Consider the following 19,620-nt stretch of genomic DNA (forward strand, 5'->3'; position numbering starts at 1 on the left):
GCATTCAAGTCACTTCCTAAGTCAAACCTTGTGAATGTCACATTGTTACTCTAATTGCAAGTTGCTTTTGAGAAGACCAAAATCCCAAGCAGCCAAAATCCCAGGATGGGGCAATGTGTGACCCTCCAACTCTTGAGGGCCTCCAGGTGTGTATCCTTCCCAATTGGCTCTAGTTGTGAGGGTCATGGCGACTGGACTCCAACAACTTGGGGGCCATAAGTGGCTCTCCTTAGCATGACTAAATCAGCTTGCTTCATAATTAGCATGAACTATTGAGAGGAGCCTCAGAAATCCCAGCAGACTTAATGTATGTTTATGTGGCAGCCTCACAACTGGAGACCAAGTGAAAAGAAATGGAGGAAGACCACAAAAGAGCAAATGCTGGTTTCTTGGTTTTATTTAGTAGTTCCTGCTGCCCAGAACCCCTGTTCCTGGTCCCCAGACGACAGGGGAAAGCCACTCGAGAATGGGCACAGCTCTTCCCTTTAGACCCACTGGGTTCAGTTAAAAAAAAAAAAAACTCCTCCCACTCCCCTTTTTCTGTATATATCTGCAGAGATATAAATAAAATAAATTAAACACAGGGCTAGGGAGAGCAGCAGCTCTCAATGAGGAGGGAGGGGGGAAATGGGAACTGAAAATTATTCCTCACACTTGAGCCTGGCGTCAGGTCTCACTGCAAACATCATTGCACCACAGTTCAGAAATCCACCCACCCCTCTGTGGCTCAGTCTCTAGCAAGGCAAACCCACTTGCGAGGAGAGAGAATGCTGTGAACTTATTTCAGTCTTTCAAAATATCACACTCCTGTTGAGTGATAAGAATTTCCTTGACTTCTTCCTCTTTTTCCACTTCTTTTCTCTCTGCTGCTGCTGCTGCTGCTCCTCCTCCTCCTCCTCTGTCCCCACCCCAACTCTCTATGCTGTATAAAACATTTCCTCAGTGAAGAATGAGGATATAAAGCAATTAAAAAAAATTACAGGAAATAATACCAGAGAATGGAACTGTGTGAGTCCCAGGAAATGTAGAGGGTGCTGTCTTCTCACATCCAGCCTGTCCCTAACAGGAAAGGGACAAAACATGGAATTCCACCCCCACCCCAAAGAGGTTAAAAAAATACAATGATGGCAAGGACAGTTAGGCTGAGAGGTGTGAGACCTGAGGGAGGCTAGGGGCCCTTCGCTGGCAGGCTGGGATGCTACTTCTCCGTCAGGGAGAGCTGGAGGATACGCTGCAACTCCTCATCTTCTTCTTGGCGTTGGCGCTCCCGTTCCTCCTGCTCCCTTGATGACAGCTCCATGGCCAAGCGCAGCTGCTCGTCAAAGCTAGGGTAGGGTGGAGGCAAGGCTGAAGAGTTGCCCCCGTTGTTGCTGAGAGCTGGACTGCCTTCAGAAGGAGGACCGCCACTGCCACCCCCTGTCTCTGCCGGGCCCACACCTGGCCCTGACTGAAGGAACATGCTCTCCTGGATAGCCCTGAAAGGAAAGAAGGGATGTGGGGAGGATAGAGTAAGATAGAGTAGTCACGCTCCAAGGCCCTGCTCCATCCAACCCATCCAAGCTGCCTTCAAACATTTCCTCTCACTGCCGCCACCACCCTTGTTCTTATCAAGTCTGACCACCCAGGCCCCATTTAGTCTTTCCCCATCCATTACAACAGTTCTTCACCTGCTGGCTGCTAGTGAAAATACAGAGAGTATTTGCCACCTTGAACAGCCCTGGTATGGTCTATAACAGGGGTAGGCAACCTGCGGCCCGCGGGCCGGATGCGGCCCGGCGAGGCCTTGGGACCGGCCCCAGCCCGGTCCTGCCGCCGATTGCCGCCGGGGTCTTTGGGGGGCAATTGTCTATAGAAGCCTCAGAAACATGCATTTATATTAACATTTTTTTAAAAATCAGCAAATTTTTTTCGTGTGTCCTCAATTTTTTTAAAAAAAGTGTCTTCCATTTGAAAATATTGTCCTACATTTGTCCTGGTTTATTTATATATTTAATTTTTTTTAAAAAAAAATATTTAATTATTTATTTTTTTGGCTTCGGCCCCCTAGTTGTCTGAGGGACAGCAACCCAGCCCCCGGCTCAAAAAGATTGCCTACCCCTGGTCTATAATTTCAGAATTTAAATTAGGGTCTGGTTTGTATTTGGGTTGAAGACCACCAGGAAATACAGATGGCCCTCCACATTTGTGGCTTTGACTTTTGCAGTTTTGATTAATATCTTTTCTCTAGGAATCTCTAGGTCCTCCAGCGCAACTCTGCCAGAAGTTGACTATAGAGCTGTGCTGGAGAACCTAGAAGTTCCTAGAGGAAACACTTCTCTGGGCATTTGTAGGTCCTCCAGCATGATTCTATGGTCAATCTCTTTAAAATCCAATTTAAAAAGAAAAAAGGAAAAGGAAAAAGGAAAGAAAGTACATACTGTAGAATATGAACAAGGACTAAGCATATATACTAATGTAATTCAACCATATTTCCAAATCCATTTTCTTGAAACTAACATATGTATAGCACATTTTCATGTATAACTAAAGTATGAAGATTTTTGACCATTCAACTATAGACAGTGAACGATTATCTTTCCCACCTTGGCGCATAAGCCTTTTGCAACTGTAAATGCAAACAGGATCCAGCATCATTGACCCTTAGTTCAATTTCACATTGCAGGAAACTGATTTAAAAGGACATGTGCCTCTACAAATTCCAACAATCCTTCTAATACTAAATTAATATATTGTAACACATCCAACCAAAAAAAAAAGACTAATCACTGAAGTCAGCCACTTCATATATTACAAAGAAGCATTATCTGCCTTACATTGCCAATATTTAGATAAAACAGATGTAATAGAACTGAAACATCAATTTCTGCTGGACAAAACATAATTTAAGATCTAAAGATATTTTAGATATTCAAGATAGGGCACTTTTCCACCGGTTACTTTGCACAGGGCAATCTTTTTTTCCACTCAACTCTAACTTCATTAATATAAAATTTCCAGCCAACACTCTGAGGATATGATTGTTTTCAACACAACAGCAGTGGCTGAAGCATACAGAGCTGATGGTCCAATATATAGACACCCAAAGGTGTTACAACTGCAAACACTGCCTAAGTGCACCTGTGGGTAACTGCCATATTGAAAAAGACACAAATTCTTGGTTTGGACCAGGGGTAGGCAATCTTTTTGAGCCGAGGGCCAGGTTGCTGTCCCTCAGACAACTGGGGGGCCGGAGCCAAAAAATAAATAATTAAATAATTTTTTAAAAAATTAAATATATAAATAAACCAGGACAATTGTAGGACAAAATTTTTAAATGGAAGACATTTTTTTAAAAAAATGGAGGACACGCGAAAAAATTTGCTGATTTTAAAAAAAAAACGTTAATATAAATGCATGTTTCTGAGGCTTCTATAGACAATTGCCCTCCAAAGGCCCCGGCGGCAATTGGCGGCAGGACCGGGCTGGGGCCGGTCCCAAGACCTCGCCGGGCCACATCCGGCCCGTGGGCCGCAGGTTGCCTACCCCTGGTTTGGACTAATAAACTGATCCAAAGAACAGGTTCCATAGTCAACTCATTTCTTCCATAGGTTGTCTGATAATCTTCAAATTAGAACAGCTGTGAAAGAACTAGATAAAATTCTGAAGTGGAAGATAACATGATTGAATACCAAAGGCAGGATCATCCATGCTGTAACATTTCCAGTTTCTATGTATGTCTGTGAAAACTGGACAGTGAAGAAAATTGCCAGGAAGAGAATAAATTCATTTGGAATGTTTTGCTAGAGGAGAGTTCTACAGATACCATGGATTGCCAAAAGGACCAGTAAATGGGCCCTAGAGCAAATCAAGCCTAAACTCTCCAAAGAAGCCAATAGAACTAAGCTGAAACTGTCATACTTTGGATATATCTTGAGAGATCATGATTCATAGAAAAACGAATGCTGCTTGACAAAGTAGAAGGCAGCAGGAAAGGAGGAACATGGCATTACAGGTGGATAGACATAATCAAGTTTGCAAGACCTGAACAGGGCAATTGATGACAGGGTGATTTGGAAGGTCTCTCATTCATACCAGAAGTTGAAGCTGATTTGACATCAACTAACAACAACAATCATGGCTTAGTCATTTGAGTGCTGGATTACAACTCTGGAGACCAGAGTTCGATTCCCAGCTCAGCCATGAAACCCACTGGGTGACACTTTATCACAGCATCAGAGGAAGGCAATAGTAAACTTCCTGTGAACAAGTTTGTGTAAAAAGAAAACCACATGATAGGGTCGCCATAGGGATGCCATAGTTCAGAAATGACGGGAAGGAACATAACAATAACAACAAACAACAACAAAGAGCTTAACTTACCATGACCATAAGGGACAAACTGTAATTGGCAAGAGACTGTATACAAAGCCAGTCAGGCAGCAGAGACCACAAGGGGCACCATCGTCCTCTTTCTTTACTTTAAGATCTTGTCTAGTTCTTTCATTGCTGCCCTTCACATACCTATTCTTCTTATTTCTTTACTTCCTTCTCCAGTCTGATCAATGTTTGATCCAAAGTATGAGAATTATTTTTAACTATTTAGGTTTCCTCATTGTCTAATTTGAATTTATGTAGATCCTCCATGATAATAATTTTTGATTTATTTATGTTCAGCAGCAAGCCTTCTTTGCACTTTCTTCTTTGACCTTCCTCAGTAATTGTGATATTTTACGCTAGTATGGTGTCATCTGCATATCTTGGTTGACATTCGTTCCTCCTATTTTCAGTTCTCCTTCCAAGTCTAAATCTGCTCTTCATATGATATTTTCTGTGTACAAGTTGAACAAGTAGAGTGATAATATGCAGCCTTGCCTTACCCAAACTGGGAACCATTCTATTTTTTCCATATTCTGTTCTAACAGCGGCCTCTTGTACTAAGTACAGATTTTTTCATCAGGACTATTAAATCAGGCACTCCTATGTCTTTAAGAGTGTTCCATAGCTTTTTTGATCTATGCAGTCAAAGACTTTCCTATAGTCTACAAAGCATATGTTGATTTTCTTTTGGAATTCCTTGGTGCCCTCCATTAGCCATTGTATGTTTGTTATGTGGTCCCTAGTGCATCTTTGTTTCCCACTTGCACCTCTGGGATTTCTCTCTCCATTTGAGTCTATATTGCAGAATTTTAAGCAGAATTTTGCTTCCATGGGAAATTAATGCAATGGTCCTATAGAAAGAAACTTCTGATAAACTGATTCCAAGATTGCCTGGGCTGTGTTTGCTAGTTATTTGTATGTAAAGAAATATGTCTAATGATAAGAAATGAAATCCTAAAGAAGCATATCAGCCTCTGGCTCACCATGAAACATTTCTGAAGGTTCTTCACTAACTCTTGCAAGCTTTGTCAATTTCTCCTAAATAACCTGTCTTCTGCATCAGGATGTGTGTAGTTTTATTGGAAATGTAAAGAAAGTTTAATAGGGTGTTTCACTACAGATCCGGTTGCACTTATTACAGGACAGCTACACCTCAAGCAGATTTAGAATGACTGGAGAGGCAGCTATGAATAGGGGTAGAAGTGTATCATGTGCATATATACCTGCATTTAAATGCATAGGCATGTTTCACCCACCCCACTGCTCAGAGGCTTCACTCCTAGCAAAAGGGGTGGGAATTGAAGAACTCTAGAGCATGTTTGTGCACATTAACAACAGTATAAGAAGCTGCAGCATGGTGTAGAGCCAGGGAAGTGTAGTGGCTTCAGTATTGGACTAGGACTCGGGGACCCAAGGTTTGAATCTCAGATTGGCCATGGAAACCCACTGGGTAAGTCACAATCTATTAGCCTCAAAGGAAGGCATGAATGAACAAATCTTCCCAAGAAAAATTTTAGCTTCACCTTGGGGAGTCCTTAAGTCGGGAGCAATCTGAAGGTACACAACAATAACAACGGCATGCAGCATCTAGCCAAAAGAAGAGTAAAATAGGGGCAGTGATAAATGCCAGAAGAGTATTTTTCCCTTCAGAAAAAAATCTATTTTATTATAATAAAAATGTAAATACTGACAGGTGCCAGATTCTGTCTGATCCTGGAAGCTAAGCAAGGTTCGGCCTGGTCAGTACTTGAATAGAAAACCACCAACAAATGCCAGGTGCTATAGGCTGTATTTCAGAGAAAGGAACCTTGGATAAATTATATGCTCTTATCCTCAGGGGAAGACAATGGCTAACCTCTGAAAATCTCTTGCCAAGAAAACCCCATTGTAGGGTCAGCTTAGGGTTGCCATAAGTTGAAAATGACTTGAAGGCACACAACAACAAAAACAACAAACTGGCAAAACCACTTCTGAGTATTCCTTGCCTAAGAAAACCCTATGAAATGCATGCAGTCATCATAAATCTTCCAGTGACATAACTAGAACCAGCAACACTTTCAGACTGTGAACATGCTCCTTCAGAGTCCAATCCCATAAAAAACAGGCTGCACACCACACCTTAGAGTAATGAATGATATCTTCATCTTATCTGAATGAACTAATTTGGAGCATATGCCTTTTCATCCAGCTTTCAGTCCTTTCCTCCTGTTCTCCCTGATCATCAGATTCTTTTTTGGCTGGAAGCTGCTAGGTAGCAAGAGGTGAGGAAATAAAGTGAATCCTTTTCATGTACAGACGAAAAGGCTACAAGACAAGGACATGAACCCAGGAGTTTCTTTTGTTCACTGGTTGTCACTCTCCACATTGTTCCATTTAATTCTGCCCTATTGTAAGCCTGAAGCATGTCCCTGCATGCAGGCAGCAGGGATTCAGCTTACATTGCAAGTGACCACATCACAGCCAAGGCCTGCACCACTCCCGTGTCCCTGTGAGAGCAATGTCACATATTCTTTCAAACTGTAGTAGTTTACTGATGAGTTATTACTACAGTACCAGCAAAAAGGACAACAAATCATGTGGCATCATAAAACAACACAATTTTGTCTTCTAAATTTTTCATGGGCTAGGGTTCATTTCATTAGACATATAGACTGGCTACTGAAGTTACATTTTGAGGAGAAGGCAGATCCCATAGTCCCCCAGTCAGCATTGCTAGATGGGGAATTATGGGGTTTTAGTCTATAAAGTATGTTTTTAAAATAGGTACTGTAAATATGGAGAATTTTTATCCATACATAATAATAATAAAACTTTACTTTATATCCCGCTTTTTGTTACCACAATCAAAGCGGCGTACAACCTTTAAAATACACACACACACACACACACACACACACACACACACACACCCCTCTTAAAAAAGTATTAAACAATTCTATGCATTAAAATTACAAATGATAAAATCTAAAAACAGTACGTTAAAAAAATAATGGTGGCTCAAGTCTTCACTTATATATGTCTGTGGGGGGAGCATTACATGGCCGGGTTCTATTCCGGGAAGGCCTGCTGGAAGAGATCCATCTTGACAGCTTTCTTGAAGCTCTCTAGATTGGCAACTTGACAGATCTCGTCCGGCAAGCCATTCTGCATGAAGTGAAAGTGCCTTTACCAATGCACAGATGAGGGAGAGTTTATACTGTACTTCCTTTCACATCACCTACATTTCTTTAAAGATGTGCATGCAGGCATGCTGCTTCAGAGAGGTGCCATTTTCGTTCTCATTTCAGCCCTATGAGAAGACATTATTTTTCCCCTGAGTAAAATGGGGCAAATGTTTGAAGGCATAAGCAAAGGGAATCGCTTTGGGACTGATGTTCAGCCTGAAACCCAAACCAAAATTGCTTTGGACTGTAATTATATTCCAGGCAGCAACAACAAAGTTTGCACCAAGAGTCTGGCTCGTTCTTTAACCTGCACAAATGATGCCCATTTCATTTTGCTTCTGCTGGCCACAGAGAAGGCAGAGAGCAATGCCAGGCAAGAAGGTATTGCCCCTTGCCCACCAAACATGGGATGGTTTAGCTTTCCCTGCCCTAAGAGATTTCAGCAGGTATTGTCTATATACTCCTAAGCTTAGCATTACAGCCATAACCAGAAACTTCCTGCTCAAAAGAAATGTAAGATGAGGGTTTCACTTAGCCCTAGGCTTTTTAAGTGTAAAAAAGAAACAAATGCTGCCTCTTTAAAACAATTAGAGGAAGGCTGCTTTGGATATAGAGCTAGGGAAAGCTACTATGGCAGGTTTTCTGCCCCCCACTTTCCCCAGGGCTGTGTGGACTACAAGAAATGTGGGGGGAAACATTAAAAAATCCACTTTTTCTTTTGAAGAATTTTAAAAAATGAAGTGATGTGTGAGAGGGTGCACATGCATGCAGTCTATTTTTAAAAGGTGAAATGCCATTTCAGGAGGCTTCTAGGAGAGCCAATTTCTCCCTCTGCCCCTTTGTCAGCCAGAGAAGCGTATTCCAGGAAGTCTGGTCAAGGGCTGCAAAAACCTGTGAAGGGCCTCATGTTCCCCTTAGCCCCAGCTGCACTTTGCCCACCCCTGAGTTAGACAGAGTAACAAAAAAGCAGGTGGCAGAGGGTATACATCTTCTTCCTTGCTAGAGATTTACCCCTCCGAATTATCCCTGCCTAGGTGCAGTTCCTTTTCTGGAGCTCCAAGCCTGTGATTACAAAGTTTAAAAGATCTAGAATCTTGTGGGGAAATGGGTTAAAAAGGGAGAAGACTCTACCTGCAGCATTTTCACCCCTCAAGGCACTGTCAAGAACAGATGCAGCAATTTTTTCCTTTCTCCAAATTTTGTAGGTTCTCCAGTCTGAATTCTGCCATCACCTACAACAAAATAGCTTTCCCCTCTCCCACTCCAACTTTTAAAAGGCTATTGGGGATTTGATTGTCGTATTCAGACAGTCACAGCTAAATTTCATGCCCAGCATATGAAGTCCTGTGCTTGCAAAATACGATTAGAACTAATTTATAAATCATGAATCCATATTGGAAGTAAGATGTCCCACAATGGTTGCAATGTTTAACTGATTAAGCAGTTCTAAAAGCTTTTAATCCACTTAAAAGTTGCCTCTTAAATGAATAATAGAATTTTATATGGTTTTTACAAGTGTTAATATCAGCATTTACCGTATACAAACTCCAAATAGGAAGTGCCAACTTAAACAAGGTATGCATCCCTTTCTGCTCATTAATTATGAAACTTTAAGATAACTTATTATTATTTAAGATAATGCAACATGTGTGCATTGTCTAAGAACAAAGAAATGTGCTTCTCACTCCAGAATACTGTTTTTTGCTATATGTCATTTAGCAGTCAACTAAAATTGAACAAGCAACCAAGTAAGATTTTTAAAACTGGGGTACAGCTGTGCTTCCTACCAATTTCTATATTCCCTTTGAAGAAAAAGCAACATGAAATACTTAGAAGACAACCCTGCTGATATGACATAAGCCACTGCTACGTTTACTCTCCAATAGCTGGAAAGCTTCAGTATCATGCATAATTCTTTGCTCCATCCCTTGACTTGCACAAGAAATTGTGCAAATTCTGTATGTAAATATACATTTGCCCTAATTTATGTAATTGTACACAGAAGGGGGCAACCCCTTGCCCCAAATCTGTATGTGGTCTTCAACTTTATTTTATGCAGCCCTAACCTCTCACAGCAGACTCACCTGTTCTTTCCTATCTTAGCTACTGACCAAAGAGAACAAGACAGAAACTAGCAGAGTAGCCAGATATGTGTGCAAATGGATATTGTGTGTCTCTGCAGATCTGTGTCTATGTGACTATGGGTGAGGAAGAAAGAGAGCAAGGCTGGTGATGAACTGAAGATGATCCCCTATCCAATGAATTATTTCTTCTTCTCTCTCTCTCTTGAAATTGTTAAGAAATAAAGAGAAAAAGAAGTTGATAATGCCGGGGGGGGGGGGGTGTTATGGTCCAAATGACAGCCAGCATCTCTCTCCGAGAAGTTATCTCAGAGGAGTTGAGGCTCTCCAACTGCTCTGAATATAACTGTACTGATATTGTACAGGGGGCAAAATTGAATCCACAGTATTGCCTCCTTGCTCCCAGTTAACCACTCACCGTTCCAGCTGTAATTCCTCATCATAGGACGGAGGATTGGATCCTGGTCTTGTGTTGGTTAGAGCTTCCCATATAGTGACCTGGCAGTATAACACACAAGAGTGAAAACACTAAAATGGAGAGAGGATTTGCCCTGTAGTTAAAGATAACTATTTCAGGCTTGGAAGAATGCATTGAGTAGGTCATGTTTTCTTAGCCTCAGATTCCACTGCCTCTCCCAGCACAATTGTAAAAATGAAGTTTAAAATAATTAAGGATAAGGTTAATGATCACAAAGTATATTGCTAATGACAGCCAAGCATTTTCTCCACTGAATGCCAACATCTGGGAAATGGTTTGCTAAATCACCCAATTCAATTTCACCCTGATGCCCACACAAGCTTCCTGGGACCACATGCCCTGGCAAGAAAAAGTTGTCATAAATAGACTTGGATCATCACTGCCAAAATACCTCCCCACTCACCTGGTCTGTTTCTGTACCAGCATCCAAAAGGCTTTGCTGAATGGCAAACTGGAGCAAGTCATCATCTTCATCCCTCATAGGCTCTGTGCGGCCTGCACCCAACATTGTGTAGCCCTGGGGCACCTCAAACACTGATGGATCCACCTCACAGGGGAAAGGGTACACTGAAGCCAAGAAGAAAGGCATCACAATGGTAAGCATGCCTGCCAGCAATTAAAACACACACACCCTATTGCCTCTGCAATCAAAGAACCCTTTCATCCCTGTTTCATTCTCCTCTCCATCTAAAATTTTGTTCTTGTTTACTTTCAAGTTATTTTCAACGTATGACAACCCTAAGGCAAAGCTATCAGGGGGTTTTCTTGGCATAATTTATTCATAAGAGGCTTTTTATAGCCCTCCTTCTGGGTTTAAAGAGTGTAATTTGCCCAGTGAGTTTGCATGACCAAGCAGGCATTGTCTCCTGGAGTCCTAATCCAACACTCAAACTATTATACAACACTGCCTCACCCAATCTAAAATAAACATTCTTAAAATATATTCCTAAGAGAAGAGGAATGTATTGACCATCCCCACGTATGCCTAAAATGATAGAAGATGGCAACAAACTAGAAGAGTTAATTCTTCTCAGGCTAAGCAACAGAAAGGAAGGGTCCCTGACTAAATTAGCATGATTCATTAATGTCCTGAAGCAAAACAAAACAAAAAGCATGGTGTTCAAAATCAACCAACAAATCAATCTGACATTGTTCCATGGACTCCTTGAACTCTCAGTCCAAGTGGTGAACGGGCACACAGGCATTCACAATGGGGAGACTACAACATGTCTGGACAAACTCAATCTCTGATTCCAAAGCCATCCAATACACTAGTGCTTCTTAAGCAATCTGATGTGGGGGACTGGCAATTACCACTTCCCGGTCCAGGGACTGGAACCATACTTGCACCTGTTGGATACAATGTTTCTTTCTGTCCTGGAAATTCTGCAGAGAATGATTGAAGGTGTCTCCACAGACCACCAGTTTGAGGATTACAGCTATACTGTATACCACAGGCAAGCAAAGTGTGGCTCTACATTTAGCCCCCAATACTGTTTTTGTGGCATCTGATCCACACCCAAACGCTCCATAATCACCCTTTCTCTGTAGTTTTTTTTTTTTTAATTGTGATTTGCCTCTCTTGGAAGGCTCCAGGAGCAGCACTTGGCTTTTTTAATAGGCTGAAGACCCAACCATGCTGCTTAACATAAAAATACCAATTTTTCAGAAGTGGAGTTCTAGCCACTTATGGTTTTCTTTCATGAGAGGTGCAGCTCCCTAGAGGATCCCATAGGCAGAAACTTGACTATTCCTGCCTTAAAGAGTAATACACTCCTTATGGTATAATAATGGGCCAGCACTCACTTCCTCAGAGGCATTAAATGCTACCTCAATTAGCTTGGTGTACTTGGTGGCTTTCAAGCCTCCATGGAATGGTCAGGTCAGAAAGCATTGCCTGTGTTCCAGCTAGCAAGTGGACAGGTTGCTTACCTGTAACAGTATTTCTTCGAGTGGTCATCTGCGAATACATACAAATGGGTTTCACTGTGCCTGCGCAGTGCTGCTCGGATACTTCTGGAATCACTGGGCAAAGTAGACTTTGCAACTTATGGCAACTTTTTGGCGGTAACTCCGCCCACCCTTTATAAGACCCCTGCCTTCCCGCTCTTTCTCCAGTTCCAACTTTTTCCGCTGCGTAAGCGAAGAATGAGCCAATCAAGAGCAGGACACTGAGGGGAGGATGGGTGGGATTTGTATGTATTCGCAGATGACCACTCGAACAAATACTGTTACTGGTAAACAACCTGTCCTTCTTCTTCGTGGTCTCTGCGAATCATACAAATGGGTTTAGACTGACAACCTTAGGTAAGCGGCGGAGGGAGTGTCCTGAAACCAGGTAAGGCTAAGCAAAGTGGTTTATTTTCAACAATAAATATCTGAAACCACAACTCCTGCCGGTGGGGCTTATGGTACCAGGCTGGAGGACCTCGTCTACCGGAGGAGGAAGAGGAATGAAAGGGGTACCTCGGGCGCTGAGAACCCTGGTGTTGGCCCTGTCGCTCCTGCTGGAAGGGCCTGAACTGCTGACCCTGGGGCTGCCACTGGTGCTGTCTTCTCCGGAACTGAGGAGTAGAGGAGGAGGACATACCGTGTCTCTTGGCGGCCGCCTTGAGTTTGAACTTCCTGTTGAGACGGTCGTCGGTCTCCGCATGGAACAATCCTGACTCGTCCAACGGCATGTCTTCGATGGTGGTCTTGACTCCAGGGGTCAAATCGGTTCCACGAAGCCAGGCATGGTGCCGCAGAGCCAGTGAGGCCGACATCGCCCTGCCCGCGCAGTCAGCTACATTGCGGGAAGCTGTGATGAGCCAACCCCCGATGGAGTGGGCTTCATCCCTGATTTCGACCAGCCTCCGCTGTGCTTCATCCGGGACGTCTGGGATCAGGGGTGAAATGTCCTCCATCAGAGCCTGGACATAAGCCCCCATGCAGGCGGCATAGTTGATCGCCTTTACCACCAAGGAGGATGCCGAGTAAGCCTTCTTTGCAAGGCCATCCACCTTGCGAGCCTCTCGGTCAACTGGGGAGGTGGCCTGTTTATGAGCTGCGTTCAGCTGGGCCCCTTCGACAATGGCTGAATTTTGTCTCGGGTGGGAGGAAAGCCAAGGGCAGCTTGATGGAGTGACTCTGTATAGGGTCTCGATCTTCCTCGAAGTTCCTGTTAGAGAAGTGGGGGAATCCCAGGACCTTTTAAGAATGGACTCCAAGGACGGAAGGAATGGGATGGAGGGAGGGGTCGGGACCCGACCCTGTACCCGGCGCTCGACCGGGTCTTTAGCTGCTTCCTCAGGGTACTGCAGTTCAATGTCCAGAGCCCTAGACATTTTGATAACATGTTCGCTAAATGTCCTGAGGTCATCAGTGGGAGAGGCCGGCTTGGGGTGATGCATATTCTGCGGAGAGTCGTGTAGTGACAGGTCCCCATCCGAGGGGTTGTCGGAGGAAAGGATCGTCTCCGTGTCTGACTCTAGGTCCGAGTGGCTCGGTAGGACCGCTTCCTCGACCGGAGCTCGAACCGGTACAGCCGTCCGGGCTCTAGCCTCTAAGAGTCCTGATCTCGGTTCCCCTGAGACCGACTTGGGGGCCCTGGACGATGTGGCCGTCACCGGGTGATCACAGGCCGCCTGAGAGTGACGCTTGTCCTTGAACCTCCTGAACGCCGTGTCCCTTGTGACAGCCATATAATAACGGCCCGATTCAGAGTCGTAAAAGACATCGGGGTTGTCATCCTCTTCGAGATCATCATCAGAGTGGCCTTGAAGAGGCTGGGTCGGTACCAGGGTGGCGAATGGTCCCGTCTTGGCGCTGGCCTTTGAAACGGCTCTTCAAAGGGCTGAGTGGCAAGGCCCGACAGAGTCGGGATTGATTCCGGGTCGATAACCCTAGTCTTGTCTGTCTTAGAGCTCTGTCGGCCTGGGGAACGATGGCGCTTAGAAGGCGAAGGGCGATCAGGATCCTTGGGAGCCTTGGAAGAAGAGGAGTCACCTGATGTCTTGGGTTTTTTCGCAGTCACCGGAGTCTGGTCTGTAGATTTGGAAGGGTCCGGTGTCTTCACCTTCCTCTTCGGGGCCCTCGATGTTTCCGGGGGGAAGAACGGGATTACCTCCAGCTCTGAGATGGTGGAAGAGCCCGAAGGTCTCGCCACCGCAGCTTCGTCACCTTTCTTTGGTGCGGAGTCGGCCCGCTTGGGGATGGCAGAGTCAGGGACAGCATCCTTCGACTTCGACTCCTTCTTCTTAGACGCCTTGGATGGCTTCGAGCCCGAAGCGGTCGATGGGTCCGTCTCATGCCTCGACTTCGAGGATACCGAGGAGACGACGGATGGCGCCTTGGCAGGAGTGGCGAGTGCCGAACCCTCTGTCCCCGACGGTTTGTGGGGGCGCTTTGAGGGCTTGTCGGTGGCTCTGGACCTATCTGGGTCACGGGCCACATCGTAAGATGAACCAGGCAGCAATGGGGGAGCCGAGGCTGCACTAGCCGGGCTGTCCCGAGCCTTGGAGGCCGTAGCAGGTACAGACACCGACGGGGCCGAGGACGGACGGGGGTCTTCTACACGAACCTTGCCCTGTGCGATCGCAGAGGTTAGGCGAGACTCACGGTTTTTCCTCACCTGCGATGTCATGGATCTGCAGAGGGTACAAGATTTGACGTCGTGGTCCTTTCCCAGGCACAGCAAGCACGAAGAATGCGGATCCTGAACTGGGACCTTGCCCCCGCAGACATCACACTTCTTGAACGGGGGAGACATTGCGACGCAAAGATAGCGTCCGAAGCTCGAGACGTGGTCAAAGAACCAGCAAACAAGTCCAGAGGAGTTAGAGGGAGACGAAGTCCAACAGTCCGAATAGTCAAATCGAAGGGGAGGTCAGCAAAGTCAAAAACGGTCCGAAGTCAAGTCCAGTAATTCAAGAACAAAGAGCAAGCGAAGTTCCAAGAGCACTAACACGGCGGAAAAAAGGAACTGGAGAAAGAGCGGGAAGGCAGGGGCCTTATAAAGAGTGGGCGGAGTTACCGCCAAAAAGTTGCCATAAGTTGCAAAGTCTACTTTGCCCAGTGATTCCAGAAGTGTCCGAGCAGCACTGCGCAGGCGCAGTGCAACCCATCTGTATGATTCGCAGAGACCACGAAGAAGAATTATGCTTCACATTTCTACTATGCATTAGGGTTGGTGGGGGGAGAATTTCAGATGAAAACATCATGATATCAAAAGATCCTTTGAGTCAATGCTGATCACCACTGTGAAACAATACAGCCGTTCTAAAAATATGCTGGGATCAGGAAGGTCAAACTTGGTCCTAGAAACTATCTGTAAGGCCACACAAAGATAGATTTGTCCTTTATCCATTACCTGGACTTCTTTCACTTTCGTATAATTCACTTTCCTGCCACTTCATCCCCAAACACTAAAATTTGAATTAGCTGCCCCTACACCAGAAATCTACAGCACCTCCCAAGCTCTCCCAACTGCAAAAGTTCCTTCATCTTTATATTCCCCTTTCACATCCTTCTCCTTCCCTGTGAAGCTGGTCGATGTACCAGGCACAACTCTGACAGAGGCATCCTTCTCCTACCTTTGGTGTTATTGGCTGCTTCTGCCCCAGCAATTGGCTCTTCAGACATGTTCCCTGGTATGGGGGTGGGAGTACAAATTCGCACAGAGCTCAGCGGTTCATCACAGCCACATAAGTTGCTAAAAGTGATGCGGGCATTCAATACATGGAAGAGCGGTATCTCTGTGAATAAGAGGGAAAATATAGGGAGCAGAGGGTTGAGATGGGGGAATATAAGAAACAGCAAACTTCAATTTTCAATCCCCACTGTGATTTTCCTACATGACCTGCTAAAACAGGAATAGGAAAATTGTGGCCTGCAGGTCACACACAGACTCTAGAAGCATTTAAAGCACCCTCCCAACTTTACTGCACCCTACCAAAGACTCCTGAACCCCCATCCAAAATTCTGAGCAGAAAATTTATTCCCAAGTACACACAAACACTGGACAGGTAGGTGGACAGGTAGGTGAAAATACTGGCTGATTTTCAACTGAAACCAAAACTAGAAATGACATCATATCACTTCTTGGTGATGTCCATGTGGCCCACCCAGAAGACTGTAGTGGTGAAAAATGGCCCCAGTTGCTGGCACAGTTGTCTAGTGCTGTGCTATAACACTAGAACAAGCCCTGCTGACTCAGACCAAGACCTCTGCATCCTCAGCATCCTGTTTTCAGAGTGGCCAACCAGATTCTCCTAGGAAGCCCACATGGTATGAACACAGCACCACCGTCCTCCCTCTTGTGTTCCCTAGCAACGGGTATTCAGAGGCACATCACCTCAGACTCTGGAAGTAATGTACAGCTATCATGACTAGCAGCCATCAGTCCTTTCCCCACAATAAAGGCTGACAGTCTACCCATCATCACCCCTGCCTCACTCTTGCCATTTGCCAGCCAGCATTCGTTCAGTGTATCTCCCAATTCCGCATCACCCCTGTTCCTCCCTTGGAGGTAGAGAGGAACTGCTGGACCTCTTACCCTTTCCCTCCACCACTCCCTTCTCCTTCTGTGTCATGTCTTTTTAGATTGTAAGCCCGAGGGCAGGGAATCGTCTAACTAAAAGATTGTATGTACAGCGCTGTGTAAATTTACAGCGCTTCATAAATAAAGGTTAATAATAATAATAATAATGTTCTCAGCCAGCTATGCTTTGCATTTCTCACCGATTTTGACAGGAAAGCCAGGAGGCAACTTAAGAGTGATGAAGTCACGCAACTTGGCAAAGTGGGCATTGCTGATAGCCATCAGGTCAATGATGGGAGTCACCTGCTCCACCAGGGAGAGGGGATGGTCCTCGCAGAGCCAAAGAGTTGCCTTGAACCTACAAAATAAGAAATATGTCAGTCCCTGAAAACCTATTCAGCTCCTTCCCACTAAACCTTAACATATAGAGACCAAGAGGTTGGAAAAGTTACTTCTCACTTGCCATGCCAACATATGGATTCTGTGCATTGTAGCCCAAAAGATAACATTTTCAAGCTCTGGAATGATCAGGCTTGCTGTTCACTTACATGTCTGTTTACTACCCTTTGTAAGGGTCACATGCAAACTCTTGCACCTAGGCTCCTTGTTCTGTTTCTGTCCCCTCATGTGGACTGCACTGTTCTCCCCTAAGTCCCACTCACCTCTGCACCTTGTTGGACATCTCAATAGGGCGGCCAATATTGCGGGATTCCAAGTTGAAGTTGGGGTCAAAATATTCCTCAGGAGTAATAGATGTTGGGTTGGTGGGGCTGGCTGACTGCAACACTGGAGCCTGCAAAAGTTGGATGCAAAGGTCATCTTATGTAAAGGGCTCCAGCACTCATTGTTGTATGCCTTCAAGTCACTTGCAAGTTAGGGTGACCCTAAGGCAGGATTTGTTGGGGGGGGGTTGCCTTTGTTTTCCTCTAAGGCTGAGAGATTGTGACTTCCCTAAGGTCACCCAGTAGGTTTCCATGGCTGAACAAGGATGGAAACCCTGGTCTCCAGAGTCATAGTCACAGGAATGTACAGCAGCAATTATACATACCAATATTCTGTATCCCAATCTCTCCTCCCTGATCTAATACTGTATACTGTCCTTGTTATCTTCCTCCCCTACATTCAGTCTCCATGGCTTATGTGTGTGGCCAGTTCAGCATGACTTTGCCCTCACATGGAAGTGATCTGACCTTGTCACTCACCCCATTCTGGGCAGCATGCTGCTGGGCAATTCCCAGGAAGGACTGGAACGGAGTCTTGGAACCTGGATGGTGAAGAGACAACATCCCAGAGAATAAGTGTTAGGTTGCTTTCCAAAGTAAACCTTCTTTTCACCTAACGGTGATTTATTTTTTATCTGAAACATTTGCCAGCAATAATGCAGTGGAGTTCGAAATCCCAGGATCTTTTGGTGAAAGGGGATTTTGACATCACCTCACACCAACCCCCCACTTATGAATATCCCATTACCTCTGAGGGAAAGAAAAGAATGGTGAGATGAGTGGGAAGCGTGAGTGGCTGGGTGAGATAAAGAAAGGAGATGACAAGACAAGGCTTTCCAGAGTGAAATGAGAAAAACATATTGAGGAGAAACAAGCCTGAAAGAAACAACAAATCAAACTTGAGACAAGGAATCACTCCTGGTCACTTACTAACATATCTGTGCACACATGAAAGTTATAATAATAACCTATAGCAAGAAAACACATACCAGAAATGCTCTCTTAAGGCAGAACACAAGACTCTTCTGTTCTCCACTGTTGTTAGGCCTGGCCCAACAGTGGGCATAGCATACAAGTTAGCCGAGGATTTTTTTCTTCTTTGTTATGTGAATTTTTAAAATTAATTTTAATATTAACAGTCTTAATTTTCAATCAAAGTAATATACACCCAGAAATCAGAAAGACAGAAAGAAAAAGGAAAGAAATAGAGCTCTGACACCTCCCTCATCCTATCTGTGGCGCAGTACAGACCGCTGAAAAACGGTGGCCTGTACAGATACCTCACTTGTTTGTAATCTTCTGAACTGTCAGATACCTAGCATTGTATACAAAGTAGCAAAATTTTGTTACATTGTATGTAAAATACGTCCTCTAATGAAGAGATGAAATTGAAATATTAACTGAGACCAATATTGATAGAGAACTGGAAGCTATCAGAGTCAGATGCGGACTGTGTTTTATGGCTCATGTCTTGTCCTCTGTGATTGTATTTTATGCATAACAATTGCATTTTATCCCTTTATCTCTTTTATCTCTTTTGCTATTCATAGCTGTAGTGCAATCTAAAAGTTTTTACAATTAGAGCTTAATATTGGTTTTTATGATTACTATTGTATTTGCTGGTCAATGACCGAATAAACTTTATTACATTACGGTGGCCTGCCTGTACCTGTTTTTCCTCTGGAGAGAAGCCGCAGCCACCAAACTGTGTGGCTTCCCTCAGGCAGAAAAAGAACCCGTGAAAAGCAGGTTCTTTTAAAGCTGCAAGGGCAGCATAACGAGTGCGCCACTGGCGTACTCATTATGTAAGTGCTGTGCAGCAACTTGTGGACGCTGTGTGGTGCTTACGTAACAATGGCGACGCCCCTGTGCACATTGCACCACCATTGTTATGTCACCATTATGTTTTAGGGTTAAGGACCATGCAGTTGCCGCACGGCCCCAACCCTAGAATCGGCCCTGATATGCCACTTATTGGCAGTATGTACCGGGCCTGTAATTGCTCAAAAAATCCACAAACAATTTCCAGTCTTCCAAAAAGTCTTCAATTGTCTTATCCTTTAGTAGTTAACTGAGGCGTGAGACACACCAGTCAAAAGTGGCATGCTAGTGCTGAAACTAGGGTTCCAGAGCGCGCAGAAAAGCACGCTCCAGAACCCTAGTCTGTATGGGTGGCGCCATCATGGTGGCATCCTGTCCACATGAGCGCCGCCATGACGACGATGACGCACAGCCTCTGCACATTGCTGCGCACGTCACAAGGGCGCCAATGGCGCCCTCGTGACGTACGCAACACAAA

General features: G+C 44.7%; 1 protein-coding gene across 1 annotated transcript in view; it reads right to left on the bottom strand.

The window, feature by feature from the left end:
• Positions 1-379: 379 nt before the first annotated feature.
• The window catches only part of ANKRD13D (ankyrin repeat domain 13D), a 31,021-nt gene continuing 11,780 nt past the window's right edge, over positions 380-19,620 (bottom strand). Inside the window, exons 9-15 of the mRNA XM_042470317.1 lie at positions 17,802-17,863; positions 17,262-17,392; positions 16,800-16,957; positions 15,653-15,814; positions 10,483-10,646; positions 10,020-10,099; positions 380-1,475 (exon numbers count right to left, since the gene is read on the bottom strand). Of these exons, the coding sequence (XP_042326251.1) occupies positions 1,199-1,475; positions 10,020-10,099; positions 10,483-10,646; positions 15,653-15,814; positions 16,800-16,957; positions 17,262-17,392; positions 17,802-17,863 (1,034 nt within the window). The 3' untranslated portion in view covers positions 380-1,198. The remainder of the gene's footprint in view (positions 1,476-10,019; positions 10,100-10,482; positions 10,647-15,652; positions 15,815-16,799; positions 16,958-17,261; positions 17,393-17,801; positions 17,864-19,620) is intronic.

This window comes from Sceloporus undulatus, chromosome 1 (assembly GCF_019175285.1).
Source record: "Sceloporus undulatus isolate JIND9_A2432 ecotype Alabama chromosome 1, SceUnd_v1.1, whole genome shotgun sequence".
Taxonomy (NCBI): domain Eukaryota; kingdom Metazoa; phylum Chordata; class Lepidosauria; order Squamata; family Phrynosomatidae; genus Sceloporus; species Sceloporus undulatus.